Raw genomic sequence first — 27,329 nt, forward strand, 5'->3', positions numbered from 1 at the left:
CATAGCTTCTATGCAAGACTGCAGCAATATTGCTGTTGATATTGTCCAAGTTACATCCCTGAAATGTCTAACATTTTACATTTGACAATGTAGCTACTTCATGTGTCCCTCTCTATTGTATTGCTGTTGGGTCAAGATTGATGATTTTCTTTGAGGAGGCTCATGTTTGAAGAGACATTTTAGAACAATCTTTTAGTTTTGTCAAATCACTGATTGAACTTTTTTAATGAACCTGCTTTTATATTTTTGTGCATGTCAAGCAGTTGTCCTTTATCAAAGTCTAATGACAGTAAATGTTTTACACTAGCTGAGAACAGCAAGGCTAAAGATCTAAAAAACATTAGAACAGAAAAGTACATAATATGCTTAGTCCTTTAGAAAGACTTTCCGCTGACCTCATGCCAGGGAAAACAATGGCATATGAGATTTCTTCTTGTTTTATAAACAAAAGATAAAGGAAAAAGAAAAAAATAATAAGTTAAATATAAATATAGGCTACAACATTTAACATTGACGTTCAAACTCAAGAGCATCTGTGTGCTTTGCCTAATAAAGCATGTTGCACCATTTGTTTTATTTATTTATTTGTATGTATTTTTTTACTTAGTTTGACAGGGACATTGTACATTAATAAAAACATTCCTGTAAATGTACCAGAATTAGCCAAAGGCTATTTTTCATCCGTAGTCCCTGGACAAGATGTTACAAGTCACCCTAAAGAAAATGTGATCAAAAATACATAATAGAAAATTGAATCATTACATTTTGAGAAAAAGCATTTTCTTGCTTTTCATGTTCTCTCTGCTTTCTCCTGTATGTTGCCAGTTCCAGATCAGCCTGCAACTGTCGTCTTAACAAGACCTACAGAAAAGGAGTTAGAGAGTGGGACAGCATCCTTCTCGTGTTCAGCCCGGCAGTTTTCGCCTAAAACATACTCGTTGAAGTGGTTTCAGGATGATGAGGTGAAAAATGCGATAGACACCCGTGAAACAAGTGAGAAGAATGCCTCAGTAACCTTGTATAGTGCCACAAGCATTTTTCAAATCAGTGCCGACACATTGAAGAACAAAGACGTCAATATTAAGTGCGAGTTCGACCACAAGATGGGAAAGCAAGTCAGAGAGGCCCAATATACAGGTATGTTTTCTCTTGAGGCCTGTGAATGTTTCATTATTCATAAGATGTTTACCTCTCTCTAAATCTGTTGCATGTCTGATTTTTGTACATAGCTTCTATGCAAGACTGCAGCAATATTGCTGTTGATATAGTCCAAGTTACATCCCTGAAATGTCTAACATTTTACATTTGACAATGTAGCTACTTCATGTGTCCCTCTCTATTGTATTGCTGTTGGGTCAAGATTGATGATTTTCTTTGAGGAGGCTCATGTTTGAAGAGACATTTTAGAACAATCTTTTAGTTTTGTCAAATCACTGATTGAACTTTTTTAATGAACCTGCTTTTATATTTTTGTGCATGTCAAGGAGTTGTCCTTTATCAAAGTCTAATGACAGTAAATGTTTTACACTAGCTGAGAACAGCAAGGCTAAAGATCTAAAAAACATTAGAACAGAAAAGTACATAATATGCTTAGTCCTTTAGAAATACTTTTCTCTGACCTCATGCCAGGGAAAACAATGGCATATGAGATTTCTTCTTGTTTTATAAACAAAAGATAAAGGAAAAAGAAAAAAAATACGTTAAATATAAATATAGGCTACAACATTTAACATTGAGGTTCAAGCTCAAGAGCATCTGTGTGCTTTGCCTAATAAAGCATGTTGCACCATTTGTTTTATTTTTTTATTTTTTTTTATTTAGTTTGACAGGGACATTGTACATTAATAAAAACATTCCTGTAAATGTACCAGAATTAGCCAAAGGCTATTTTTCATCCGTAGTCCCTGGACAAGATGTTACAAGTCACCCTAAAGAAAATGTGATTAAAAATACATAATAGAAAATTGAATCATTACATTTTGAGAAAAAGCAAGCATTTTCTTGCTTTTCATGTTCTCTCTGCTTTCTCCTGTATGTTGCCAGCTCCACCGCCAGATCAGCCTGCAACTGTCGTCTTAACAGAAACTACAAAAAAGGAGTTAGAGAGTGGGACAGCATCCTTCTCGTGTTCAGCCCGGCAGTTTTCACCTAAAACATACTCGTTGAAGTGGTTTTTGGATGGTAAGGAGGTGAAAAATGCGATAGACACCTATGACACAAGTGAGAAGAATGCCTCAGTAACCTTGTATAGTGCCACAAGCATTTTTCAAATCAGTGCCGACAAATGGACGAACACAGACGTCAAAGTTAAGTGCGAGTTCGACCACAAGATGGGAAAGCAAGTCAGAGAGGCCCAATATACAGGTATGTTTTCTCTTGAGGATTGTGAATGTTTCATTATTCATAAGATGTTTACCTCTCTCTAAATCTGTTGCATGTCTGATTTTTGTACATAGTTTCTATGCAAGACTGCAGCAATATTGCTGTTGATATAGTCCAAGTTACATCCCTGAAATGTCTAACATTTTACATTTGACAATGTAGCTACTTCATGTGTCCCTCTCTATTGTATTGCTGTTGGGTCAAGATTGATGATTTTCTTTGAGGAGGCTCATGTTTGAAGAGACATTTTAGAACAATCTTTTAGTTTTGTCAAATCACTGATTGAACTTTTTTAATGAACCTGCTTTTATATTTTTGTGCATGTCAAGCAGTTGTCCTTTATCAAAGTCTAATGACAGTAAATGTTTTACACTAGCTGAGAACAGCAAGGCTAAAGATCTATAAAACATTAGAACAGAAAAGTACATAATATGCTTAGTCCTTTAGAAATACTTTTCTCTGACCTCATGCCAGGGAAAACAATGGCATATGAGATTTCTTCTTGTTTTATAAACAAAAGATAAAGGAAAAAGAAAAAGAAAATAATAAGTTAAATATAAATATAGGCTACAACATTTAACATTGACGTTCAAACTCAAGAGCATCTGTGTGCTTTGCCTAATAAAGCATGTTGCACCATTTTTTATATATTTTTTTTATTTAGTTTGACAGGGACATTGTACATTAATAAAAACATCCTGTAAATGTACCAGAATTAGCCAAAGGCTATTTTTCATCCGTAGTCCCTGGACAAGATGTTACAAGTCACCCTAAAGAAAATGTGATTAAAAATACATAATAGAAAATTGAATCATTACATTTTGAGAAAAAGCATTTTCTTGCTTTTCATGTCCTCTCTGCTTTCTCCTGTATGTTGCCAGTTCCACATCAGCCTGCAACTGTCGTCTTAACAAGACCTACAGAAAAGGAGTTAGAGAGTGGGACAGCATCCTTCTCGTGTTTAGCCCGGCAGTTTTCGCCTAAAACATACTCGTTGAAGTGGTTTCAGGATGATGAGGTGAAAAATGCGATAAACACCCGTGAAACAAGTGAGAAGAATGCCTCAGTAACCTTGTATAGTGCCACAAGCATTTTTCAAATCAGTGCCGACACATTGAAGAACAAAGACGTCAATATTAAGTGCGAGTTCGACCACAAGATGGGAAAGCAAGTCAGAGAGGCCCAATATACAGGTATGTTTTCTCTTGAGGCCTGTGAATGTTTCATTATTCATAAGATGTTTACCTCTCTCTAAATCTGTTGCATGTCTGATTTTTGTACATAGCTTCTATGCAAGACTGCAGCAATATTGCTGTTGATATTGTCCAAGTTACATCCCTGAAATATCTAACATTTTACATTTGACAATGTAGCTACTTCATGTGTCCCTCTCTATTGTATTGCTGTTGGGTCAAGATTGATGATTTTCTTTGAGGAGGCTCATGTTTGAAGAGACATTTTAGAACAATCTTTTAGTTTTGTCAAATCACTGATTGAACTTTTTTAATGAACCTGCTTTTATATTTTTGTGCATGTCAAGGAGTTGTCCTTTATCAAAGTATAATGACAGTAAATGTTTTACACTAGCTGAGAACAGCAAGGCTAAAGATCTAAAAAACATTAGAACAGAAAAGTACATAATATGCTTAGTCCTTTAGAAATACTTTTCTCTGACCTCATGCCAGGGAAAACAATGGCATATGAGATTTCTTCTTGTTTTATAAACAAAAGATAAAGGAAAAAGAAAAAAATAATAAGTTAAATATAAATATAGGCTACAACATTTAACATTGACGTTCAAACTCAAGAGCATCTGTGTGCTTTGCCTAATAAAGCATGTTGCACCATTTGTTTTATTTTGTTTTATTTTTTTTACTTAGTTTGACAGGGACATTGTACATTAATAAAAACATTCCTGTAAATGTACCAGAATTAGCCAAAGGCTATTTTTCATCCGTAGTCCCTGGACAAGATGTTACAAGTCACCCTAAAGAAAATGTGATTAAAAATACATAATAGAAAATTGAATCATTACATTTTGAGAAAAAGCAAGCATTTTCTTGCTTTTCATGTTCTCTCTGCTTTCTCCTGTATGTTGCCAGCTCCACAGCCTGCAACTGTCGTCTTAACAGAACCTACAAAAAAGGAGTTAGAGATTGGGACAGCATCCTTCTCGTGTTCAGCCCGGCAGTTTTCGCCTAAAGCATACTCGTTGAAGTGGTTTCTGGATGGTAAGGAGGTGAAAAATGCGATAGACACCTATGACACAAGTGAGAAGAATGCCTCAGTAACCTTGTATAGTGCCACAAGCATTTTTCAAATCAGTGCCGACAAATGGACGAACACAGACGTCAAAGTTAAGTGCGAGTTCGACCACAAGATGGGAAAGCAAGTCAGAGAGGCCCAATATACAGGTATGTTTTCTCTTGAGGCCTGTGAATGTTTCATTATTAATAAGATGTTTACCTCTCTCTAAATCTGTTGCATGTCTGATTTTTGTACATAGCTTCTATGCAAGACTGCAGCAATATTGCTGTTGATATAGTCCAAGTTACATCCCTGAAATGTCTAACATTTTACATTTGACAATGTAGCTACTTCATGTGTCCCTCTCTATTGTATTGCTGTTGGGTCAAGATTGATGATTTTCTTTGAGGAGGCTCATGTTTGAAGAGACATTTTAGAACAATCTTTTAGTTTTGTCAAATCATTGATTGAACTTTTTTAATGAACCTGCTTTTATATTTTTGTGCATGTCAAGGAGTTGTCCTTTATCAAAGTCTAATGACAGTAAATGTTTTACACTAGCTGAGAACAGCAAGGCTAAAGATCTAAAAAACATTAGAACAGAAAAGTACATAATATGCTTAGTCCTTTAGAAATACTTTTCTCTGACCTCATGCCAGGGAAAACAATGGCATATGAGATTTCTTCTTGTTTTATAAACAAAAGATAAAGGAAAAATCAAAAAATAATAAGTTAAATATAAATATAGGCTACAACATTTAACATTGACGTTCAAACTCAAGAGCATCTGTGTGCTTTGCCTAATAAAGCATGTTGCACCATTTTTTATATATTTTTTTATTTAGTTTGACAGGGACATTGTACATTAATAAAAACATCCTGTAAATGTACCAGAATTAGCCAAAGGCTATTTTTCATCCGTAGTCCCTGGACAAGATGTTACAAGTCACCCTAAAGAAAATGTGATTAAAAATACATAATAAAAATGTAATCATTACATTTTGAGAAAAAGCATTTTCTTGCTTTTCATGTTCTCTCTGCTTTCTCCTGTATGTTGCCAGTTCCAGATCAGCCTGCAACTGTCGTCTTAACAGTACCTACAGAAAAGGAGTTAGAGAGTGGGACAGCATCCTTCTCGTGTTCAGCCTGGCAGTTTTCGCCTAAAACATACTCGTTGAAGTGGTTTCAGGATGATGAGGTGAAAAATGCGATAGACACCCGTGAAACAAGTGAGAAGAATGCCTCAGTAACCTTGTATAGTGCCACAAGCATTTTTCAAATCAGTGCCGACACATTGAAGAACAAAGACGTCAATATTAAGTGCGAGTTCGACCACAAGATGGGAAAGCAAGTCAGAGAGGCCCAATATACAGGTATGTTTTCTCTTGAGGCCTGTGAATGTTTCATTATTCATAAGATGTTTACCTCTCTCTAAATCTGTTGCATGTCTGATTTTTGTACATAGCTTCTATGCAAGACTGCAGCAATATTGCTGTTGATATAGTCCAAGTTACATCCCTGAAATGTCTAACATTTTACATTTGACAATGTAGCTACTTCATGTGTCCCTCTCTATTGTATTGCTGTTGGGTCAAGATTGATGATTTTCTTTGAGGAGGCTCATGTTTGAAGAGACATTTTAGAACAATCTTTTAGTTTTGTCAAATCACTGATTGAACTTTTTTAATGAACCTGCTTTTATATTTTTGTGCATGTCAAGGAGTTGTCCTTTATCAAAGTCTAATGACAGTAAATGTTTTACACTAGCTGAGAACAGCAAGGCTACACTGTAAAAAATTTGTAACACTCCCAAATCAAAAATTTCAATTGACCGATAACATCTACATTTTTCAATTGGCCCAAGTGAAAATCTGTACATTTAATTTTAGAATTTACAGAATTTCACTTGGGCCAATTGAAAAATTTAGATGTTATCGGTCAATTGAAATTTTTGATTTGGGAGTGTTACAAATTTTTTACAGTGTATAAATCTAAAAAACATTAGAACAGAAAAGTACATAATATGTTTAGTCCTTTAGAAATACTTTTCTCTGACCTCATGCCAGGGAATACAATGGCATATGAGATTTCTTCTTGTTTTATAAACAAAAGATAAAGGAAAAAGAAAAAAATAATAAGTTAAATATAAATATAGGCTACAACATTTAACATTGACGTTCAAGCTCAAGAGCATCTGTGTGCTTTGCCTAATAAAGCATGTTGCACCATTTTTTTTTTTTTATATATATATATTTTTACTTAGTTTGACAGGGACATTGTACATTAATAAAAACATTCCTGTAAATGTACCAGAATTAGCCAAAGGCTATTTTTCATCCGTAGTCCCTGGACAAGATGTTACAAGTCACCCTAAAGAAAATGTGATCAAAAATACATAATAGAAAATTTAATCATTACATTTTGAGAAAAAGCAAGCATTTTCTTGCTTTTCATGTTCTCTCTGCTTTCTCCTGTATGTTGCCAGTTCCACCGCCAGATCAGCCTGCAACTGTCGTCTTAACAGAACCTACAAAAAAGGAGTTAGAGCGTGGGACAGCATCCTTCTCGTGTTCAGCCCGGCAGTTTTCGCCTAAAACATACTCGTTTAAGTGGTTTCTGGATGGTAAGGAGGTGAAAAATGCGATAGACACCTATGACACAAGTGAGAAGAATGCCTCAGTAACCTTGTATAGTGCCACAAGCATTTTTCAAATCAGTGCCGACAAATGGACGAACACAGACGTCAAAGTTAAGTGCGAGTTCAACCACAAGATGGGAAAGCAAGTCAGAGAGGCCCAATATACAGGTATGTTTTCTCTTGAGGCCTGTGAATGTTTCATTATTCATAAGATGTTTACCTCTCTCTAAATCTGTTGCATGTCTGATTTTTGTACATAGATTCTATGCAAGACTGCAGCAATATTGCTGTTGATATAGTCCAAGTTACATCCCTGAAATGTCTAACATTTTACATTTGACAATGTAGCTACTTCATGTGTCCCTCTCTATTGTATTGCTGTTGGGTCAAGATTGATGATTTTCTTTGAGGAGGCTCCTTTAGAAATACTTTTCTCTGACCTCATGCCAGGGAAAACAATGGCATATGAGATTTCTTCTTGTTTTATAAACAAAAGATAAAGGAAAAAGAAAAAAATAATAAGTTCAATATAAATATAGGCTACAACATTTAACATTGACGTTCAAACTCAAGAGCATCTGTGTGCTTTGCCTAATAAAGCATGTTGCACCATTTTTTATATATTTTTTTTATTTAGTTTGACAGGGACATTGTACATTAATAAAAACATCCTGTAAATGTACCAGAATTAGCCAAAGGCTATTTTTCATCCGTAGTCCCTGGACAAGATGTTACAAGTCACCCTAAAGAAAATGTGATCAAAAATACATAATAGAAAATTGAATCATTACATTTTGAGAAAAAGCAAGCATTTTCTTGCTTTTCATGTTCTCTCTGCTTTCTCCTGTATGTTGCCAGTTCCAGATCAGCCTGCAACTGTCGTCTTAACAAGACCTACAGAAAAGGAGTTAGAGAGTGGGACAGCATCCTTCTCGTGTTCAGCCCGGCAGTTTTCGCCTAAAACATACTCGTTGAAGTGGTTTCAGGATGATGAGGTGAAAAATGCGATAGACACCCGTGAAACAAGTGAGAAGAATGCCTCAGTAACCTTGTATAGTGCCACAAGCATTTTTCAAATCAGTGCCGACACATTGAAGAACAAAGACGTCAATATTAAGTGCGAGTTCGACCACAAGATGGGAAAGCAAGTCAGTGAGGCCCAATATACAGGTATGTTTTCTCTTGAGGCCTGTGAATGTTTCATTATTCATAAGATGTTTACCTCTCTCTAAATCTGTTGCATGTCTGATTTTTGTACATAGCTTCTATGCAAGACTGCAGCAATATTGCTGTTGATATAGTCCAAGTTACATCCCTGAAATGTCTAACATTTTACATTTGACAATGTAGCTACTTCATGTGTCCCTCTCTATTGTATTGCTGTTGGGTCAAGATTGATGATTTTCTTTGAGGAGGCTCATGTTTGAAGAGACATTTTAGAACAATCTTTTAGTTTTGTCAAATCACTGATTGAACTTTTTTAATGAACCTGCTTTTATATTTTTGTGCATGTCAAGCAGTTGTCCTTTATCAAAGTCTAATGACAGTAAATGTTTTACACTAGCTGAGAACAGCAAGGCTAAAGATCTAAAAAACATTAGAACAGAAAAGTACATAATATGCTTAGTCCTTTAGAAATACTTTTCTCTGACCTCATGCCAGGGAAAACAATGGCATATGAGATTTCTTCTTGTTTTATAAACAAAAGATAAAGGAAAAACAAAAGAATAATAAGTTAAATATAAATATAGGCTACAACATTTCACATTGACGTTCAAGCTCAAGAGCATCTGTGTGCTTTGCCTAATAAAGCATGTTGCACCATTTTTTTTATTTTTTTATATATATTTTTATTTAGTTTGGCAGGGACATTGTACATTAATAAAAACATTCCTGTAAATGTACCAGAATTAGCCAAAGGCTATTTTTCATCCGTAGTCCCTGGACAAGATGTTACAAGTCACCCTAAAGAAAATGTGATTAAAAATACATAATAGAAAATTGAATCATTTCATTTTGAGAAAAAGCAAGCATTTTCTTGCTTTTCATGTCCTCTCTGCTTTCTCCTGTATGTTGCCAGCTCCACCGCCAGATCAGCCTGCAACTGTCGTCTTAACAGAACCTACAAAAAAGGAGTTAGAGAGTGGGACAGCATCCTTCTCGTGTTCAGCCCGGCAGTTTTCGCCTAAAGCATACTCGTTGAAGTGGTTTCTGGATGGTAAGGAGGTGAAAAATGCGATAGACACCTATGACACAAGTGAGAAGAATGCCTCAGTAACCTTGTATAGTGCCACAAGCATTTTTCAAATCAGTGCCGACAAATGGACGAACACAGACGTCAAAGTTAAGTGCGAGTTCGACCACAAGATGGGAAAGCAAGTCAGAGAGGCCCAATATACAGGTATGTTTTCTCTTGAGGCCTGTGAATGTTTCATTATTAATAAGATGTTTACCTCTCTCTAAATCTGTTGCATGTCTGATTTTTGTACATAGCTTCTATGCAAGACTGCAGCAATATTGCTGTTGATATAGTCCAAGTTACATCCCGGAAATGTCTAACATTTTACATTTGACAATGTAGCTACTTCATGTGTCCCTCTCTATTGTATTGCTGTTGGGTCAAGATTGATGATTTTCTTTGAGGAGGCTCATGTTTGAAGAGACATTTTAGAACAATCTTTTAGTTTTGTCAAATCACTGATTGAACTTTTTTAATGAACCTGCTTTTATATTTTTGTGCATGTCAAGGAGTTGTCCTTTATCAAAGTCTAATGACAGTAAATGTTTTACACTAGCTGAGAACAGCAAGGCTATAGATCTAAAAAACATTAGAACAGAAAAGTACATAATATGCTTAGTCCTTTAGAAATACTTTTCTCTGACCTCATGCCAGGGAAAACAATGGCATATGAGATTTCTTCTTGTTTTATAAACAAAAGATAAAGGAAAAAGAAAAGAATAATAAGTTAAATATAAATATAGGCTACAACATTTAACATTGAGGTTCAAGCTCAAGAGCATCTGTGTGCTTTGCCTAATAAAGCATGTTGCACCATTTTTATTTTATTTTTTTATTTAGTTTGACAGGGACATTGTACATTAATAAAAACATTCCTGTAAATGTACCAGAATTAGCCAAAGGCTATTTTTCATCCGTAGTCCCTGGACAAGATGTTACAAGTCACCCTAAAGAAAATGTGATCAAAAATACATAATAGAAAATTGAATCATTACATTTTGAGAAAAAGCATTTTCTTGCTTTTCATGTTCTCTCTGCTTTCTCCTGTATGTTGCCAGTTCCAGATCAGCCTGCAACTGTCGTCTTAACAGTACCTACAGAAAAGGAGTTAGAGAGTGGGACAGCATCCTTCTCGTGTTCAGCCTGGCAGTTTTCACCTAAAACATACTCGTTGAAGTGGTTTCAGGATGATGAGGTGAAAAATGCGATAGACACCCGTGAAACAAGTGAGAAGAATGCCTCAGTAACCTTGTATAGTGCCACAAGCATTTTTCAAATCAGTGCCGACACATTGAAGAACAAAGACGTCAATATTAAGTGCGAGTTCGACCACAAGATGGGAAAGCAAGTCAGAGAGGCCCAATATACAGGTATGTTTTCTCTTGAGGATTGTGAATGTTTCATTATTCATAAGATGTTTACCTCTCTCTAAATCTGTTGCATGTCTGATTTTTGTACATAGCTTCTATGCAAGACTGCAGCAATATTGCTGTTGATATTGTCCAAGTTACATCCCTGAAATGTCTAACATTTTACATTTGACAATGTAGCTACTTCATGTGTCCCTCTCTATTGTATTGCTGTTGGGTCAAGATTGATGATTTTCTTTGAGGAGGCTCATGTTTGAAGAGACATTTTAGAACAATCTTTTAGTTTTGTCAAATCACTGATTGAACTTTTTTAATGAACCTGCTTTTATATTTTTGTGCATGTCAAGGAGTTGTCCTTTATCAAAGTCTAATGACAGTAAATGTTTTACACTAGCTGAGAACAGCAAGGCTAAAGATCTAAAAAACATTAGAACAGAAAAGTACATAATATGCTTAGTCCTTTAGAAATACTTTTCTCTGACCTCATGCCAGGGAAAACAATGGCATATGAGATTTCTTCTTGTTTTATAAACAAAAGATAAAGGAAAAAGAAAAGAATAATAAGTTAAATATAAATATAGGCTACAACATTTAACATTGACGTTCAAACTCAAGAGCATCTGTGTGCTTTGCCTAATAAAGCATGTTGCACCATTTGTTTTAATTATTTTTTTATTTAGTTTGACAGGGACATTGTACATTAATAAAAACATCCTGTAAATGTACCAGAATTAGCCAAAGGCTATTTTTCATCCGTAGTCCCTGGACAAGATGTTACAAGTCACCCTAAAGAAAATGTGATTAAAAATACATAATAGAAAATTGAATCATTACATTTTGAGAAAAAGCAAGCATTTTCTTGCTTTTCATGTTCTCTCTGCTTTCTCCTGTATGTTGCCAGCTCCACCGCCAGATCAGCCTGCAACTGTCGTCTTAACACAACCTACACTTAAGGAGTTAGAGAGTGGGACAGCAACCTTCTTGTGTTTAGCCCGGCAGTTTTCGCCTAAAGCATACTTGTTTAAGTGGTTTCTGGATGGTAAGGAGGTGAAAAATGCGATAGACACCTATGACACAAGTGAGAAGAATGCCTCAGTAACCTTGTATAGTGCCACAAGCATTTTTCAAATCAGTGCCGACACATTGAAGAACACAGACGTCAAAATTAAGTGCGAGTTCGTGCACAAGGCTGGAAATGAAGTCAGAGAGGCCCAATATACAGGTATGTTTTCTCTTGAGGCCTGTGAATGTTTCTTTATTCAAGATGTTTACCTCTCTCTAAATCTGTTGCATGTCTGAGCTTCTATGCAAGACTGCAGCGATATTGCTGTTGATATAGTCCCACCAGGTAAATTACATCTCTGTATTGCTTTTGGGTCAAGATTATGATGATTTTCTTTGAGGAGGCTCATGTTTGAAGAGACATTTTAGAACAATCTTTTAGTTTTGTCAAATCATTAGTTGAATTATTGAATGCCAATGAACCTGCTTGCTGTTGTGATGAACTAACTTCTATTTCAAATTCACACAGATATACATTATTTTAAACTGATACCAATTCACAGATATAGACAAATCCCAAGGAACACATGAAGTCATTATTTTCTTTCTTACTCCCTTGTAGCTAAACTCACACTGATGCTGAAGCCACCAATTGAGAGAGAACTATTTGTGTATGATAAAGTTGTTTTGGAAGCTGTTGTTTCTGGAGATGTACAAAAGACAGTGCAAGAAGCTTCAGTGTCATGCACAGTGAAGAATGGACCTGTATCTAGTGAGAATATCATACCAGGAAATGTCTTTACTGACAATTCACTGTTTATGAGAATCCACAATGTCACCATTGATAAAAAGACATGGTTTGATGGAGAAATAGTCACCTGCACCATCCATGACACAAATAATAACAGAGAAATCAAGCAGGAGATCCATTTTGATAAAGGAGGTAAGTCAATGTTACTTCCAAATAATTGACTTTGTGGCTGTATGTGCATTTACAGGTGCAATTATAATTTTATGAAAATGGAATATAACAATTTTTCTGGCAAAAACTGCAAGCCCATTTGAAATGCTTTCGCTGTCAAAAAGCTTAGACTGTCTTGATACACTATTGTTATTCATTATTGTTTGATTCTTCTGTTTGTTTAATGAACCTTTATCACTTCCTTTAACTCAGATGGACAGATACCCACTGTTACCATTCACAGACCTGATCGTATCAACAATGACAGTGTCTCTCTGGTGTGTGAGGTCACAAGCCATAAACTTGGTGATGTCTATATCATGTGGCAAGTGAACGGAAATCCTTACATAGGGGCCATAAACAGTTCTCCCAGCTGTAAAATGGACACCAAATCTGTTCTCAGCATCCTAACAGTGTCACAAAACGAGTATGAAGATCCCCAAACCACCATCACCTGTGCAGTCAAACACGCCAACATGAAGAATACAAGTGCTCCATTACAAGTGACAACGAGCAAAGGTAAACAGCCAGAATGTCCAGTTTGTATCAAAGATTATCAATGTTAACTTGTATCTGTTTGTTTGTTCATTTTCCAGTGCTTAAAATGATTCACAGTTACAATTCACAGATATACACCTAAATCCAAATTTACACATGAAGTTATGTACTTTCTTACTCCCTTTAGCTAAATTCACACTGACGCTGAAGCCACCAATTGAGAGAGAACTATTTCTCCATGATAAAGTTGTCTTGGAAGCTGTTGTTTCTGGAGATGTACAAAAGACAGTGCAAGAAGCTTCAGTGTCATGCACAGTGAAGAATGGACCTGTACCTATCAAGAATATCAAACCAGGAAATGTCTTTACTGACAATTCACTGTTTATGAGAATCCACAATGTCACCATTGATAAAGAAACATGGTTTGATGGAGAAATAGTCACCTGCACCATCCGTGACACAATTAATAACAGAGAAATCAAGCAGGAGATCCATTTTGATAAAGGAGGTAAGTCAATGTTACTTCCAAATAATTGACTTTGTGGCTGTATGTGCATTTACAGGTGCAATTATAATTTTATGAAAATGGAATATAACAATTTTTCTGGCAAAAACTGCAAGCCCATTTGAAATGCTTTCGCTGTCAAAAAGCTTAGACTGTCTTGATACACTATTGTTATTCATTATTGTTTGATTCTTCTGTTTGTTTAATGAACCTTTATCACTTCCTTTAACTCAGATGGACAGATACCCACTGTTACCATTCACAGACCTGATCTTTACAACGACAGTGTCTCTCTGGTGTGTGAGGTCACAAGCCATAAACTTGGTGATGTCTATATCATGTGGCAAGTGAACGGAAATCCTTACAGAGAGGCCATAACCAGTTCTCCCAAATGTAAAATGGACACCAAATCTGTTCTCAGCATCCTAACAGTGTCACAAAAAGAGTTTGAAGATCCCAAAACCACCATCACCTGCGCAGTCAAACACGCCAACATGAAGAATACAAGTGCTCCATTACAAGTGACAACAAGCAAAAGTAAACAGCCAGAATGTCCAGTTTGTATCAAAGATTATCAATGTTAACTTGTATCTGTTCGTTTGTTCATTTTCCAGTGCTTATGCTCCCTGTTACAATTCACAGATATACACCTAAATCCAAATTTACACATGAAGTTATGTACTTTCTTACTCCCTTTAGCTAAATTCACACTGACGCTGAAGCCACCAATTGAGAGAGAACTATTTCTCCATGATAAAGTTGTCTTGGAAGCTGTTGTTTCTGGAGATGTACAAAAGACAGTGCAAGAAGCTTCAGTGTCATGCACAGTGAAGAATGGACCTGTACCTATCAAGAATATCAAACCAGGAAATGTCTTTACTGACACTTCACCGTTTATGAAAATCCACAATGTCACCATTGATAAAGAAACATGGTTTGATGGAGAAATAGTCACCTGCACCATCCGTGACACAATTAATAACAGAGAAATCAAGCAGGAGATCCATTTTGATAAAGGAGGTAAGTCAATGTTACTTCCAAATAATTGACTTTGTGGCTGTATGTGCATTTACAGGTGCAATTATAATTTTATGAAAATGGAATATAACAATTTTTCTGGCAAAAACCGCAAGCCCATTTGAAATGCTTTCGCTGTCAAAAAGCTTAGACTGTCTTGATACACTATTGTTATTCATTATTGTTTGATTCTTCTGTTTGTTTAATGAACCTTTATCACTTCCTTTAACTCAGATGGACAGATACCCACTGTTACCATTCACAGACCTGATCTTTACAACGACAGTGTCTCTCTGGTGTGTGAGGTCACAAGCCATAAACTTGGTGATGTCTATATCATGTGGCAAGTGAAGGGACATCCTTACATAGAGGCCATAACCAGTTCTCCCAACTGTAAAATGGACAACAAATCTGTTCTCAGCATCCTAACAGTGTCACAAAAAGAGTATGAAGATCCCCAAACCACCATCACCTGTGCAGTCAAACACGCCAACATGAAGAATACAAGTGCTCCGTTACAAGTGACAACAAGCAAAAGTAAACAGTCAGAATGTCCAGTTTGTATCAAAGATTATCAGTGTTAACTTGTATCTGTTCGTTTGTTCATTTCCAGTGCTTATGCTCCCTGTTGCTCACTTGTCAGATTATCTGTCTTTGATGTTTTTGTTCATTGGTCATTGTTCTGCTTTTTTTACTTTACTGCATGTGTCAAACTTCAAAGCCAAGTTTCACTCAAAACTATGCTTAATTTGTTATTGCATGAAAATAAATATGAAGGGAAACATAGTCATTATAATATCATAGTGTGAAAAAAAACAATAGTTTTCAAGAACAAAAATTTATTCTGACCTGTGTGAGTTTAATATGTTTTGTCCTGCTTACTGTACCGCCTTTTCATGTCATCTGTAACAGTTATGTTTGTAATGTTCTATGTTTCAAATCAAAAATATTTCATTTTGGTTTGACATTTATGTTGTTTTACAATTTTAAGCAATAAATCTTTGTGTTTGCAACTTTGCATGATTTAGTCCAGCTCTTATGGTTCTTATAATCAGAAACTTTGCATACTTTACATTCTGGTCCTGTTTCATCAGTATTTAGATAAATTAGAATATTATTGTGACTCTGCACACAGTAAAGCCTCTTATGGTGACCACCAAAGTCACCATATTGACATTTACAATCAATAAGGCATGCAAATGTTTTGTTGTAAGGATGTAGTGTGTACTTATATGTCAGTATTAGTTAATGTCTGAGATGATACTTGGGGGGAAAAAAGTAATATGCTTGAGCATATTTTTATAAAGTGTATGGTAAAATGCAGAAACAATGAGTAAGAGAGAGGACAATGTTATATGTTTGTCTCTTCTGTGTACATTTAGCTGTGTGTGCAAATGAATGTGTGTGAGTACACGCAAGCATTACATGTGGCCGCCATGTTCTTAATTATACACTAACTAGAAGCCTTAGACACATTGGGCTTTAAATTCAGGATGTGTGATTTATGTTTGCATATACGTACTGGACAATGTGCTTATCCTGTTCATATGCCCCATGTACATGTGTTTTCTTTTCCAGGTGAGCCACCTGAGCCAGAGAAGGGCTTTGCTCTGAACTGTAATAAAGATGTTCTGGAGGAGGATGAGTTCAGAAGTCTCTGGTCCACTGCCACTTCATTCATCTTCCTATTCCTCTTTTCTCTGACATACAGCGCTGTACTTAGTCTCTTCAAGGTAACCCAAACATTACTAAATTGACTACAGAGCTTTTTAAATATGATAAATAAGATACTGTTACAATTATATACATAACGGCTTCACTTTGGATTGCATTATGTAACTAAAATGTGTTTTTTTTATTATTGATCTTATTGACTTTTTCCAGATGAAGCACTGATGATTTTTTCCGAAGACTCCAACGTTTCTTATTCTGATGTTGAATCTACATAATTTGCCTCTATTCACACATTTTTGAAGATACTGACAAATATGCACTCAGCCTTCACACACTCATCAATAAAGTCTTATTTTGTCTATTCTTTCAGGTTATCTAGATTATTTTCCTTCAAATATAATGTGTGAGTATTACTTTTATAGATACATACACTGTAAAATGGGGAAATTTTAAATTTATTTAATTATGTAATTACAATAAAGAGCAAGTCACACACAGAAATGTTGAAGTAGAAAGACTGAAACTGTATTTTCTTGAAAATCATACTCCTGTAAAAAATAATTTAATCTTAATCAAGTTTAAATCATAAATCAATTCAATCAATTAATGTAATTATTTAATCTGTCAAAAAAACATTTTATTACTTTAGCATGAGGGCAAACATATATGTAGGTCATTTGACAAATATGGTTACAATTATTTATTTTTTTTCAAAAATTGATGCAATGCAAATGTTTGAGTCATGATCAATGTGTTTAAACAAGCTTCAGTTTTTAAAAAAACATTTCAAACTGTTTTTTTTTTCTCTCTCTTTTTTTATGTCAGGGGGTACAACCAAATATAGTTGTACCACCTGACATGGAAAGTGTACCAAAATACCCATACTTGAAATCAGCAGTTTTTACCAGTATTTGAGAGAGATCTACAAATCTTTTCACTCTTCCACAAGGATCCATGTGTGCATTTAAGCCCTCGTGTTTGCCATGTGTCTTTGTCAAGTATTGTTTCGTGTAACCACTGGTGGTAAGCAACATGACTATTTTCCTGTTTTTGTTTTGAGTTTCATGCCATGCCTTTGTTTTATGTTTGATCTTGTTTTTGGATATTAATAAAACTGCACTGAATTCTACAACTTGCTTTCAGTGGACTCCCTATAACAGTTCATTTGTTCAGACAGTTGCACCACTTGAGACTTTAGGGGTTTAAGATAACAAAACAAATATGTATAATATGTATTATTTAAATGTACTAAGAATTCATTCAAACTAAATGGGTTTAATAGAATAAAGTGATATATGCCATGCATTTATCAAATTATTTAAAAAGGAAATAATGCACTTGGACACAAAAATATGCACATCATGTCATTTACCCCTCTACATTTCAGAAGAACTGATAGAGTAAAGCTACTAAACCAAACTGATTAATAAAGTAAAGCTTTCTAACATCATTGGAAGGTTTTGAGGAGTGTCACATCCCCAAAAGATGTGTTTTAAAAATGTATTTCTGTTCTTTCAGTTGTTCTGAAATTAAGACAGATTAAACTGCACACAATGACATATTCCTAGAAAAGCTTTAGTTTAAGGAACTATTGCAATGTAGATGTGTTTCTCTCAGTTTCGGTTGTTGTATGTATTTGAATATTTTGTCTCTGGGGATTGAGAATCACCCAAGCAGACGGAGCAGCTGCAAACTTTTCAGCGCTCAAGGAAACGTTTTAATAATAGCCAAACTATAATAAACTTATCTACACGCAATATCTTAAGCTTGATGAGCTATACAATTCAAAACAATTTGCAATGCTGTAAAATTGATAAATTTATAAATTTATTTCATTGTAACAACATCCAATTATGGATTTATGTGTAGTCTACATTACAACTTATACTTAAGATTTACTTGAATTACATTTTGTGGTCCATCTAAAAGTATGCCGCTTGAAACATTTGCTGAAAAATATTTTAATCTCCAAGTAATTTTGCTTTGCTTTTATGCAAATGTGGTGGGCAAGTGTTTACTTTGACTAAGTTCTCTCTAATGAATTTCAGAATGTCAGAATTAGATCTATTCGAGAGCGTCTATGTATTCAGGGTCTGTCTTTCTTCCTCTTTTTCCCCTCACACCTGCTGAAGTGAAACGTTCATGTTTATGACTAACAGTTCTTGGAAATGTCAAAATGTTTACATTTCAAACCAAAGCCTGCAACAATTAAACATTAAATATATATTTTATCAATCCTATACCATGGTTTATTTTACTTACATTGCATAGTTTTTTTTACAATTGCAAAGTGTTTAGTACTTTTTCTAAATTCTTAACACAGCAACCTGCATCACACAAATAGTCAAATAGTTAATTTTCTGTCCAAAACCACATTTTGTTACATTAAATACCAGCATACCATATTCTGCATTTCAAAATAAAAAAAATATAAAAAAATTCTGCATACACCAACTAAACAACTTTTTTATAATTCACTTTCGTTATACTTTCAACCATTCTTGGTTAAGTGTTGAATGTATGCATTTTGTTGGCAATATACTTTCTAAAAGTGAATGAGTCATTACTCTATAGAATGCACATAGGAAAAAATAGCAAGTAACATAATTGCTCAGGGCACTGGTCAGATGGGTCCTCTACGCAGAACTTCAGTTGAAATTGCCTTGCAGGGGTGGGGGTGTCGATGCCCTTGGTAGTTTGTGCTCTTTCACAGACCGTAACAGAAGATCCAACATAGGTTTGGTTTTTGATTCAATCGCTATATTGGACACAGTTTTCAATACACTTTTTCACAGTTCTCATAACCAGATGTAGTCATTTAATACCTACATTTTGTGCCAAAGCAAAGACAAATGATCCCCAGTTTAGCTCACTCAGACTTATGTTGTGCTCATGTGAAAGGTTTGAGAAATGTGTCCTAGGGATTGTAAAAAGAACTAAATCAATGTTTTTTTTCCCCCTCTCTCAATCCACATTGAACAAAACCAATTCTAAGAGTCCCGTTATTACTGTGTGTGTCCATGTAATGGAATAATTCAACACCTGTCTATGTCTCCAGCTCTGACTGAGAGTGGAATCTCAATATTTCAGTGATCTGTTTCTTTAAAATGCTCATCAGCTGTTTCAACATTTAAAAAAATATTTTTTGAATACTTTTGAGCTGCTGTTGTTGCAGAAATAGAGGCTTTACTATATTTAAGGTTTGGAACATTATGTCTTCATTTCTGGCATGCTGTGTTTGACAAGAAAGATCCATGATTTTGGTATTGTGTGCGCTTGTGTGAGAAGAAAATGGAAGCTTTTTAGAAACATGTTAACTGCATATTGTGTGAAAATATAAAAAGAAAACTACTTAAAAAAAAAAATACTAGATAAGTTCATAATTAGGGCCCAAAGTTAATTTAAGCCTTAAAAAAAAAAACATAATAAAAACATGAGAAATTAAAAAAAGAGCATCCAGATAAAGAACAAAGAGGCCAGGGAAATATGATTTTGCACTTGATTTATTGAAATGTGTTTTCAATGTTACTTAAAAAAAAAAAAAAAACATTTAAAATAAAAAATAAACACACAAATACTTGTTAAAATACATAACTAAAATGTTTAAAAGAGCACGTTTCAAACTTGTGCATTTTCGAAATGATGCACAAGTTTCATGCATTTGGATGAGGAGCACAAACCTGCTTGTTTTTGTAAAGGCCTTTGCGCCATCAAGTGGTAAAATTTATGTTAACCGGGAACAGTAAGAAAAACATATTTGATATGTTACTATTTTTCTCAATTGATTTGACACATTTCTTCAAATGAATTTAATTATTCTCAAAACAATTAACACAGTTTAATATTCACTGCATAATGAAGCACTGCAGTTTATTCTAGTAATGCATTTATTAAAAGTAAATACTATCTTCAAAACTACAGGTGTGTTCTCTATTGTTCTTTTTTTTTTCATATACCATTCAGATACAAATACACTAATGAAGATACATTGTTCATCCACCTCAGTGTTCTTGACTTTAATTCTGAAATTGTTTTGGACATTTGCAGAACTTGCCATGCCAAGGCTGTCTCAAAACTACAGATGTACAACTATCAGCAATCATAATACTCATAAAAATAGATGTGTAATGCCATATAACACTTTGGATCTGTTTAGCTTCTCCCAAGAAGAGGCCATGAGCGTGACTCCCATTTCTTTTAAAAGTCTGCATCTTTTACATCTCTTCACTTCTTTTCCATCCTGCTGTCCCCTTTCTTTCTGTTCATGTCTTCTTGCAATTTCTCCTCTTATTCGTTCCACTAATGCCCTTTTCCTTTTACCTTTTACCCATTCTCCACTTTATGCCCTCGCCTTTTCTTAAACTCTCTCCTCCTCTCCCCTCATCTTTTTCTACCTGTTCCACTCTTCCTCTCGTTACACCCCTTCGCCAACTCTCTCCACCACTCCCACACATCTTTCTTTTCCCCTTATTATGCTTTCTTATTATTTGTATAACAATGTTTGTTACTTTTGAAAAAGAAAAATTATACAATTGTGATTGCTGTGTAAATTTCCTGTGATGTGTAGATTATCAACCCTGCAGATATCAGTTTGGGGCCTACTGAAATCATTCCATGTGCAATTGAGTGTTAATTGTTTTGAAAGCAGTGATCTGAGCTTAGAGAAGAAAATCTATTGTAGATCTAACATTCATCTAGAACATCTATTTAAAAAAAAAAAAAAAAAAAAAAAAAAAAAAAAGAAACACAACTTCACAACGGCCACATGCATTTATGTCAGGACCACTAGTCAAATATGACAATTAGCATACAGATTGGCGGTATGGTTCTGTTCTGGGACAGAACTCCCTGTGCATCCATGCAGCCTATAGCATGGATAAGAGCAGGGAGAGCAGCAATAACCCCTAGATCTAGAATAAATGTTCTTCTCCAAACTCAGAACACTGCTGAAAAAAAATCGTATTACTGACTTGACTATTGATCTGATTTTAGATAATTTTATTTCTTATGATGCATCCCATTCTTGTATAATTTAAATATATTTTTTTATGTGTTGTTCCTGAATAAAAAGGAAAAAGTATACTTATCCACTCAACTGGGTCTTCTAAATACACAAATAGTAGGGAATAGGAAATGTCCTGAGACCATTAGGCCTATGTGACATCAGCTATAGTGAGCAAACTAGAATACTCACCATTTTTGAGAGAGACAGAGTGATGTCAACATTTCACATTGGGGATTATTATTACTCCGGGACTACACCCCTTGTCTGTTCCCAGCATAGAGTTCTATTATCGACTAGCATAATCAGTCCAGCATAATGTGCCATCCATTGTCTTTATCAGTTTGTGCCTTTTACTCCCCAGTGAAATGCTGACAGAAGTCCCAGAACAGTAAGTATAAAGTCATTTTATTTCATTGGAACATCTCTTTTAATTCTCATGAATTAAAAATAAATTATTGATTAGTTCATTTTTAGTAATATAGCCTATATAGGCTACTATAACATGACCAAACATGTCAAACATTTAATAGAGCTCAATATCAGATGTGTCAGATATCAGATATTGGCCCTAGATGCTGGAGGCATTAAATAGCATGGCTGGATTCAAATATAAGCAAACTATGAAATCACATAATTAATTAATTTCAATTTGATGTATAGATAACGGGAGCCAGGTTTTCAAAAATCAGTTTTCTCCGATTTGAGGTACAGTGGATAACTTTGGTTATACCAGCTATAATCCTTTAGATAGAAAGGTCATCTTGGACTTAAATTGAAGCTTATAAACTTGGGAAGTTTTTCATATACATTTGAGGCAGTGATATATATAATAAAATGCTTGAAAATGATCACTTTTGATGACAATTTATCAGGCGGACAGCCATTTTTTTGTGTTTTGGGGTATGTTGAGGGTGATATTTGACAGCAAAAAGGCAGCAATCCCCAGAATCTTTTTCTGCTAGTTTCCCCTATGTGTCAGGATACACCATGCATAATTTTAGGGTTATATGGCCATTTATGTTGCTGCAGTACCTTAATATTCACAATTACATCATTCCGCCAAAAGCTTTTCCCAAAATGAGTGTTTTTTGGCCCCTGAGACCAAACGGGGCCAAGTTGGGAGTGGTCATTATCAACTTGTGATGGCCCAAAGTATGAGATAATAGGAAATAATAGTGAAAAAAAGGTAGCAAAAACATCCTGCACTGTAAAAAATAAAAAGTTGAGTAAACTTAAAAAAGTGAAGCAACCAGCTGCAAAGCATTTTTGAGTTTACTCAACTTCAGTGGTCGAAGTTCATCCAACTACCAGTCCAACTCAAAGAAACGAGTAAGCACAACTACAGAGGTCCTGAAGTTCAGTAAACTCAAAAAAGCTTTGCAGCTGGTTGCTTCACTTTTTTAAGTTGATTCAATTTTTAACTTTTTTAAGTTGATTCAACTTTTTTACTTTTTTAAGTTGATTCAACTTTTTCAAATATCTCACCCAGATACTTGTACAGCCTTCACATAAAGAATCCAAATGCAGGGAGTAAACCACTGTAAATACAACACAATACAAAAGACATTGCTATCATTACAGAACTTATTTATTGACAAATATTCTGCAAAACAACACATTTTCTATTTGCATTAGGTACACATATTTTAAGGTGATGAAGTTCTATTCCACTCTTCAAGATTTATAAAAAAAAAAAAAAAAAAAAAAAAAGACTATGCACAAAATTAGAGTACAAACTGGAATAAATAAATGCTCAACCTTACAATTATCCATATGGATTGCAGCTACTTGGACAATCTTTTGAAGGACTATGCAAAAAAAAAATAATCTGCCTTGCGGAGCACTTTAGGTCAAGATAAATAAACGTTTTTTTTTCTAAACAAACTAAACAATTTTTTTCTTAACCAGTTACTACTGGTGTATTTTAATGCTTTAGAATAGTTAACATTGGGGCCATAAATTAAGCCAAAGAGGAGAGTAACAACTGTGGCAAAGGTCTTGCACATTATCTGGCCCAAACTGCTCTTACAGTACTACAGAGAGGCACCTTATATTTGGGTTTGAGTGGACAGTGGCAACATCATCTTCAACGATAGTTAAGGTCCTCATCTTCTCCCCTTGTGAATGTCTTCTGGCTCTGTGTCCTGCAGCAGAAAATAAATCAGCATAAAATTAGGGTCATTTTTTTATTGTATTGAATTATGTTAGACCACAGAGTGTTCCTAAAGGTCTGCTCATGTAACTTCACTTGAAAAGTAAAGGTGATCATGTTTTTTAAGCATGTTCAAATTCAGCCATAGAGCTAAAACTGATAAACGGAAAACATTTTCCCAACTCCAAACAATGCCATATCAGCATTGATGTGATTGCCTGTGGCACTCGTCCACAGCAGAATCCACGGCCATTCTGATTTAATGCTTTTTTTAGTTTTAGTTTAGTTATTTTAGGTCACCCAAAATCGTACATGTATTAAGGCACACATTCTGTTCATCACCCAAAACTGGTCATATTGCATCAGTGAATATTGGTTTAAATCACTAGAGTCACATGGATTACTTTCATGCTGCCTTTTCTTGTTTATATCTCCTATATTCATATTCTTTCATATTATATTAATTTTATTTACTCTGCTATTGCTACATTACTGTTTAACCTTATGATTGTGCACTGTATTGTTTTAACAGGTTAGATATCAGAGGGAATGTCTCCGGACAGTGTTGTGAAGCAGTAATTTTCCACTGTCTTTGCTTTGGTAAAATAACAACTTGTTGAATTTGTGCTATCAGATGAAGTCAAACTGATCACTGAGAAAGTTTCAACTACAATTATTTAATAAAGTAATTTTTACCATGACTTTGTCTGTTGATGATAAGTTTTGTATATCACACAAAACCTATCTCTTAACAGCATCTGGTAAATAGGTGAAATATATCAGGTGTGAGTGTATATGCTGATGATCTTCTTACCAGGCAAGTCTTCAGGATGTTTCCAGACTTTTCCCTCATAAACAAAGGCAGACCTTTAAGAGTTGTAGACTTTCTTTGAGGAAGCACATTGGAGTTTCTGTGTCTGAAAGACAGAAAAACAAATATGGAACAAGTTACATACAAAGTGAAGCATGGGAATTACCTTGAAAAAGAGATGGCACCATTCAGCCTTTAACCAGAGAGATATGATCACATGCAAAATAATTACTTGATGATCAAGTGAGGATCTTCATCTCCACCACTTGCTCTGTACAACTAGATGTGTATTCATTTAACTAAGAGAAAAAGGTGCTCTTCGGATCAGTTTGTGTGATACTGTAATACTCAGCAGAGAGCAGAGACCCTGAAAAAAAAAAAAAAAACATTGTTGAAACAGTAAGTAAATTCAGTTCAACTCACCTGATCTTTTAAAAAATAAAGGCCACTGTTTTAGCACATCCAAGGATCTTGTCACTGTACTGATGTTCTTTAGTCTAAAAAGGACAAATACAACAGAACAAAGATACATAATTTTATTAAACAAAACAACAACAAAAAAATCAGTTACAGTAGGTTAATTTAACATGTAGCAAAAATAATACAGAAAATGAATAATCAAATGTGAAAAAGAATCAATGCATAGTTTTCACTGTATTTACAGCGATTTTGTCTTTTGTTAATTGATTAAGATTAAGGATTTAGCCTAATATTTAAGGATACACAATATTTTTATCCTATTCACTTTAAAACATACCGCACACATACTACCCATTCTATTATTTGATATGCAAAGCTAACATACATATTTTTAACATAACACATTAGTTTTGCATAGGCTTCTATTATTAAAATTTTCCTCTAAATTGTATTGTATTTAATTATATTGCACTACTGTAGAATGACTGAGCCTCAACCTAAGCATGTACAAATTGTAACTGAAATTTGTATACGTGACAAATAAACTTGAAATTAAATTGAACGGACTGCGGTCACTTTAAGAGCTCATGGATCTAATACTGAAACATCTAGGTTTCACCAAATTGGTTATGTTCACTTAAGACATTGCCGACTGTGTTTACTTGAATACTTTTTTTGTTTTGTTTTTTGTTATTGACATAATTGTATGTGTATGTCATTATTAAATCGCAATACGCCACGAAAGATAGCTGAATTCGCACTCAGATTCTGTCCAAGTCCGAGAGAAGCGGCTTTCTGTCTCTCAATCAGCGCAAGCACCGCATTTAAGTCTTTATTCACGACTTACTGAGCTTAACATTTTTAACATCTTTTAAACACCATGCACGTCCTTGTCCTTCTTTTTCAAGCATGTTTCCTCACTCTAACGTTAGTCTGGGTAACGTTAGCACGTTAAGTAGCAATGTGCTACGTGGATAATCTCTAACAATAGAAACTTATCGTCACCACGAAATATATCTTTTAACATAATACTATATTTTATCAACATATGTGTGCAATTTATAGCCTATTTTCATTCATAAATCTTAAAGAAAACTTACCGCAATCAGATGAAATCCAGTCCCTTCGATAGCGTGGTTGGAAGAGGAAACCCCAAGTAACGTACAGCGAGACAGACCGCGCATGCGCGATGACGGGAAGTTAAACGTTCGAACTATGAAATCAAAATATTAAGTTTTCTCAACTTAATTGTTTGTGTTCATTGGACAAAATAGTAGTGCACTTGCAGTTAAATAGTTTTTATAAGTAAACTCAACATTGCAGTAAAAAATTTGCCCACTCAACTTAAAATTTTAAACTGAGTTAACAATTTGCAAGTTGGATTTTTTACAGTGTGAGGAGTGGACCTGGCTCCTGGCCTAAAAAGGACAACTGCCATTATCTGGAGGCAACAAACATTTAAATGCTAAATAGTCCAGTACTGTGACGCGCCAGTAGGCGGAGCTAAAAGTCAGAGGAATCACCAGGGTTAAACTAAAAGCCTCTTCCGTGTTTCCCAACAGCCTAATGAACTTTCGATGCGATATTAATAATTCACTGTTGGATTATGGCACTTTCTGAAATGCTTTTCTTAGCAGTGGCTGTTTTATTTTATTTTATTTTTTATTTTATTTTTTTTGCGAATTGTGCGGTTAAGAAAACGTTTATCTTCAAAAATGCACCGTTTTTGTGAACAGGGTTCCCATGCACGATCATGGACATCAATATCAGATTTTCAGGAATATTAATTAAAATGAATAAAATATTAAAGATTAATGGAAAAGTTGGCTTGGAAGATTGTAAGTTTAGCGTCTGATAATTTTATTGAGATCACTTTATTCAAGTCACTTAATTTATTCTTAATTTTCACTTAAATTCTTATTTTCAACAACATCCTGGCAGTAGAGTTAAAATCTCCTGAAAGACAAAAAACATATATTGCTACACACATAGGCTATAGCCTACATGAAATTAAAGCATTTACATGCAGGCTGTGATAAATAAAAGAACAAGAAAAAAAGTGAAAAAATATTGCTCCATAATATAGCCTAGCTCCTTTTTTTTTTTTTTTTTTTTGTATGCTGGATTATTTGTTGTTTGAAATACTTTTACGGTAATTTCCTGAAAAGTCTGTGGATTCTCTCTTAGGCTATAGGTTATAAACACTAGAACTGGAGCATTAGTTATTGTCTGGGTTTACGCCACTGTGATAACAACTACCACGATGATTTACACGTGTACATAAACCCTAGGATACCCGAGACTAATGCCCTGTCCAAATACCCACACTTGACCACTTGTCTACTTACATGACGTATTTTATTTTATTTGGCCCAAGTGTTCAAGTGGGCGTGAAGAGTGCAAGTGTG

At 34.8% G+C, this 27,329-nt stretch overlaps 1 protein-coding gene and 1 long non-coding RNA gene across 5 annotated transcripts in view; one reads left to right on the forward strand and one right to left on the reverse strand.

Annotated features, from left to right (window-relative positions):
• Positions 1-17,181, forward strand: part of LOC311299655 (uncharacterized protein) — a 424,501-nt gene extending 407,320 nt beyond the window's left edge. Inside the window, exons 13-30 of the mRNA XM_084423370.1 lie at positions 826-1,137; positions 2,044-2,364; positions 3,264-3,575; positions 4,485-4,796; positions 5,691-6,002; positions 7,115-7,435; positions 8,126-8,437; positions 9,348-9,668; positions 10,565-10,876; positions 11,778-12,098; positions 12,501-12,821; positions 13,053-13,358; positions 13,525-13,845; positions 14,077-14,379; positions 14,542-14,862; positions 15,094-15,396; positions 16,438-16,592; positions 16,744-17,181. Coding sequence (XP_084279496.1) covers positions 826-1,137; positions 2,044-2,364; positions 3,264-3,575; positions 4,485-4,796; positions 5,691-6,002; positions 7,115-7,435; positions 8,126-8,437; positions 9,348-9,668; positions 10,565-10,876; positions 11,778-12,098; positions 12,501-12,821; positions 13,053-13,358; positions 13,525-13,845; positions 14,077-14,379; positions 14,542-14,862; positions 15,094-15,396; positions 16,438-16,592; positions 16,744-16,755 — 5,198 coding nt within the window. The 3' untranslated portion in view covers positions 16,756-17,181. The remainder of the gene's footprint in view (positions 1-825; positions 1,138-2,043; positions 2,365-3,263; positions 3,576-4,484; positions 4,797-5,690; positions 6,003-7,114; positions 7,436-8,125; positions 8,438-9,347; positions 9,669-10,564; positions 10,877-11,777; positions 12,099-12,500; positions 12,822-13,052; positions 13,359-13,524; positions 13,846-14,076; positions 14,380-14,541; positions 14,863-15,093; positions 15,397-16,437; positions 16,593-16,743) is intronic.
• A 5,894-nt stretch (positions 17,182-23,075) lies between these two features.
• Positions 23,076-26,074, reverse strand: LOC311307016. 4 transcript variants are annotated; one of them, XR_014630259.1, is made up of 5 exons: positions 26,022-26,040; positions 24,925-24,998; positions 24,734-24,868; positions 24,505-24,607; positions 23,077-23,682 (listed from the first exon to the last, which is right to left on the reverse strand). It is a non-coding gene; the product is annotated as an uncharacterized lncRNA (long non-coding RNA). The 4 variants fall into 4 exon arrangements; XR_014630258.1 differs by lacking the exon at positions 24,734-24,868 and having other exon boundaries at positions 23,076-23,682; positions 26,022-26,074; XR_014630261.1 differs by lacking the exon at positions 26,022-26,040 and having other exon boundaries at positions 23,078-23,682; positions 24,925-25,994.
• Between the last annotated feature and the right edge of the window lie 1,255 nt (positions 26,075-27,329).

The sequence above is a fragment of the Rutilus rutilus genome, assembly GCF_951802725.1.
Source record: "Rutilus rutilus genome assembly, chromosome: 1".
Classification (NCBI taxonomy): Eukaryota; Metazoa; Chordata; class Actinopteri; order Cypriniformes; family Leuciscidae; genus Rutilus; species Rutilus rutilus.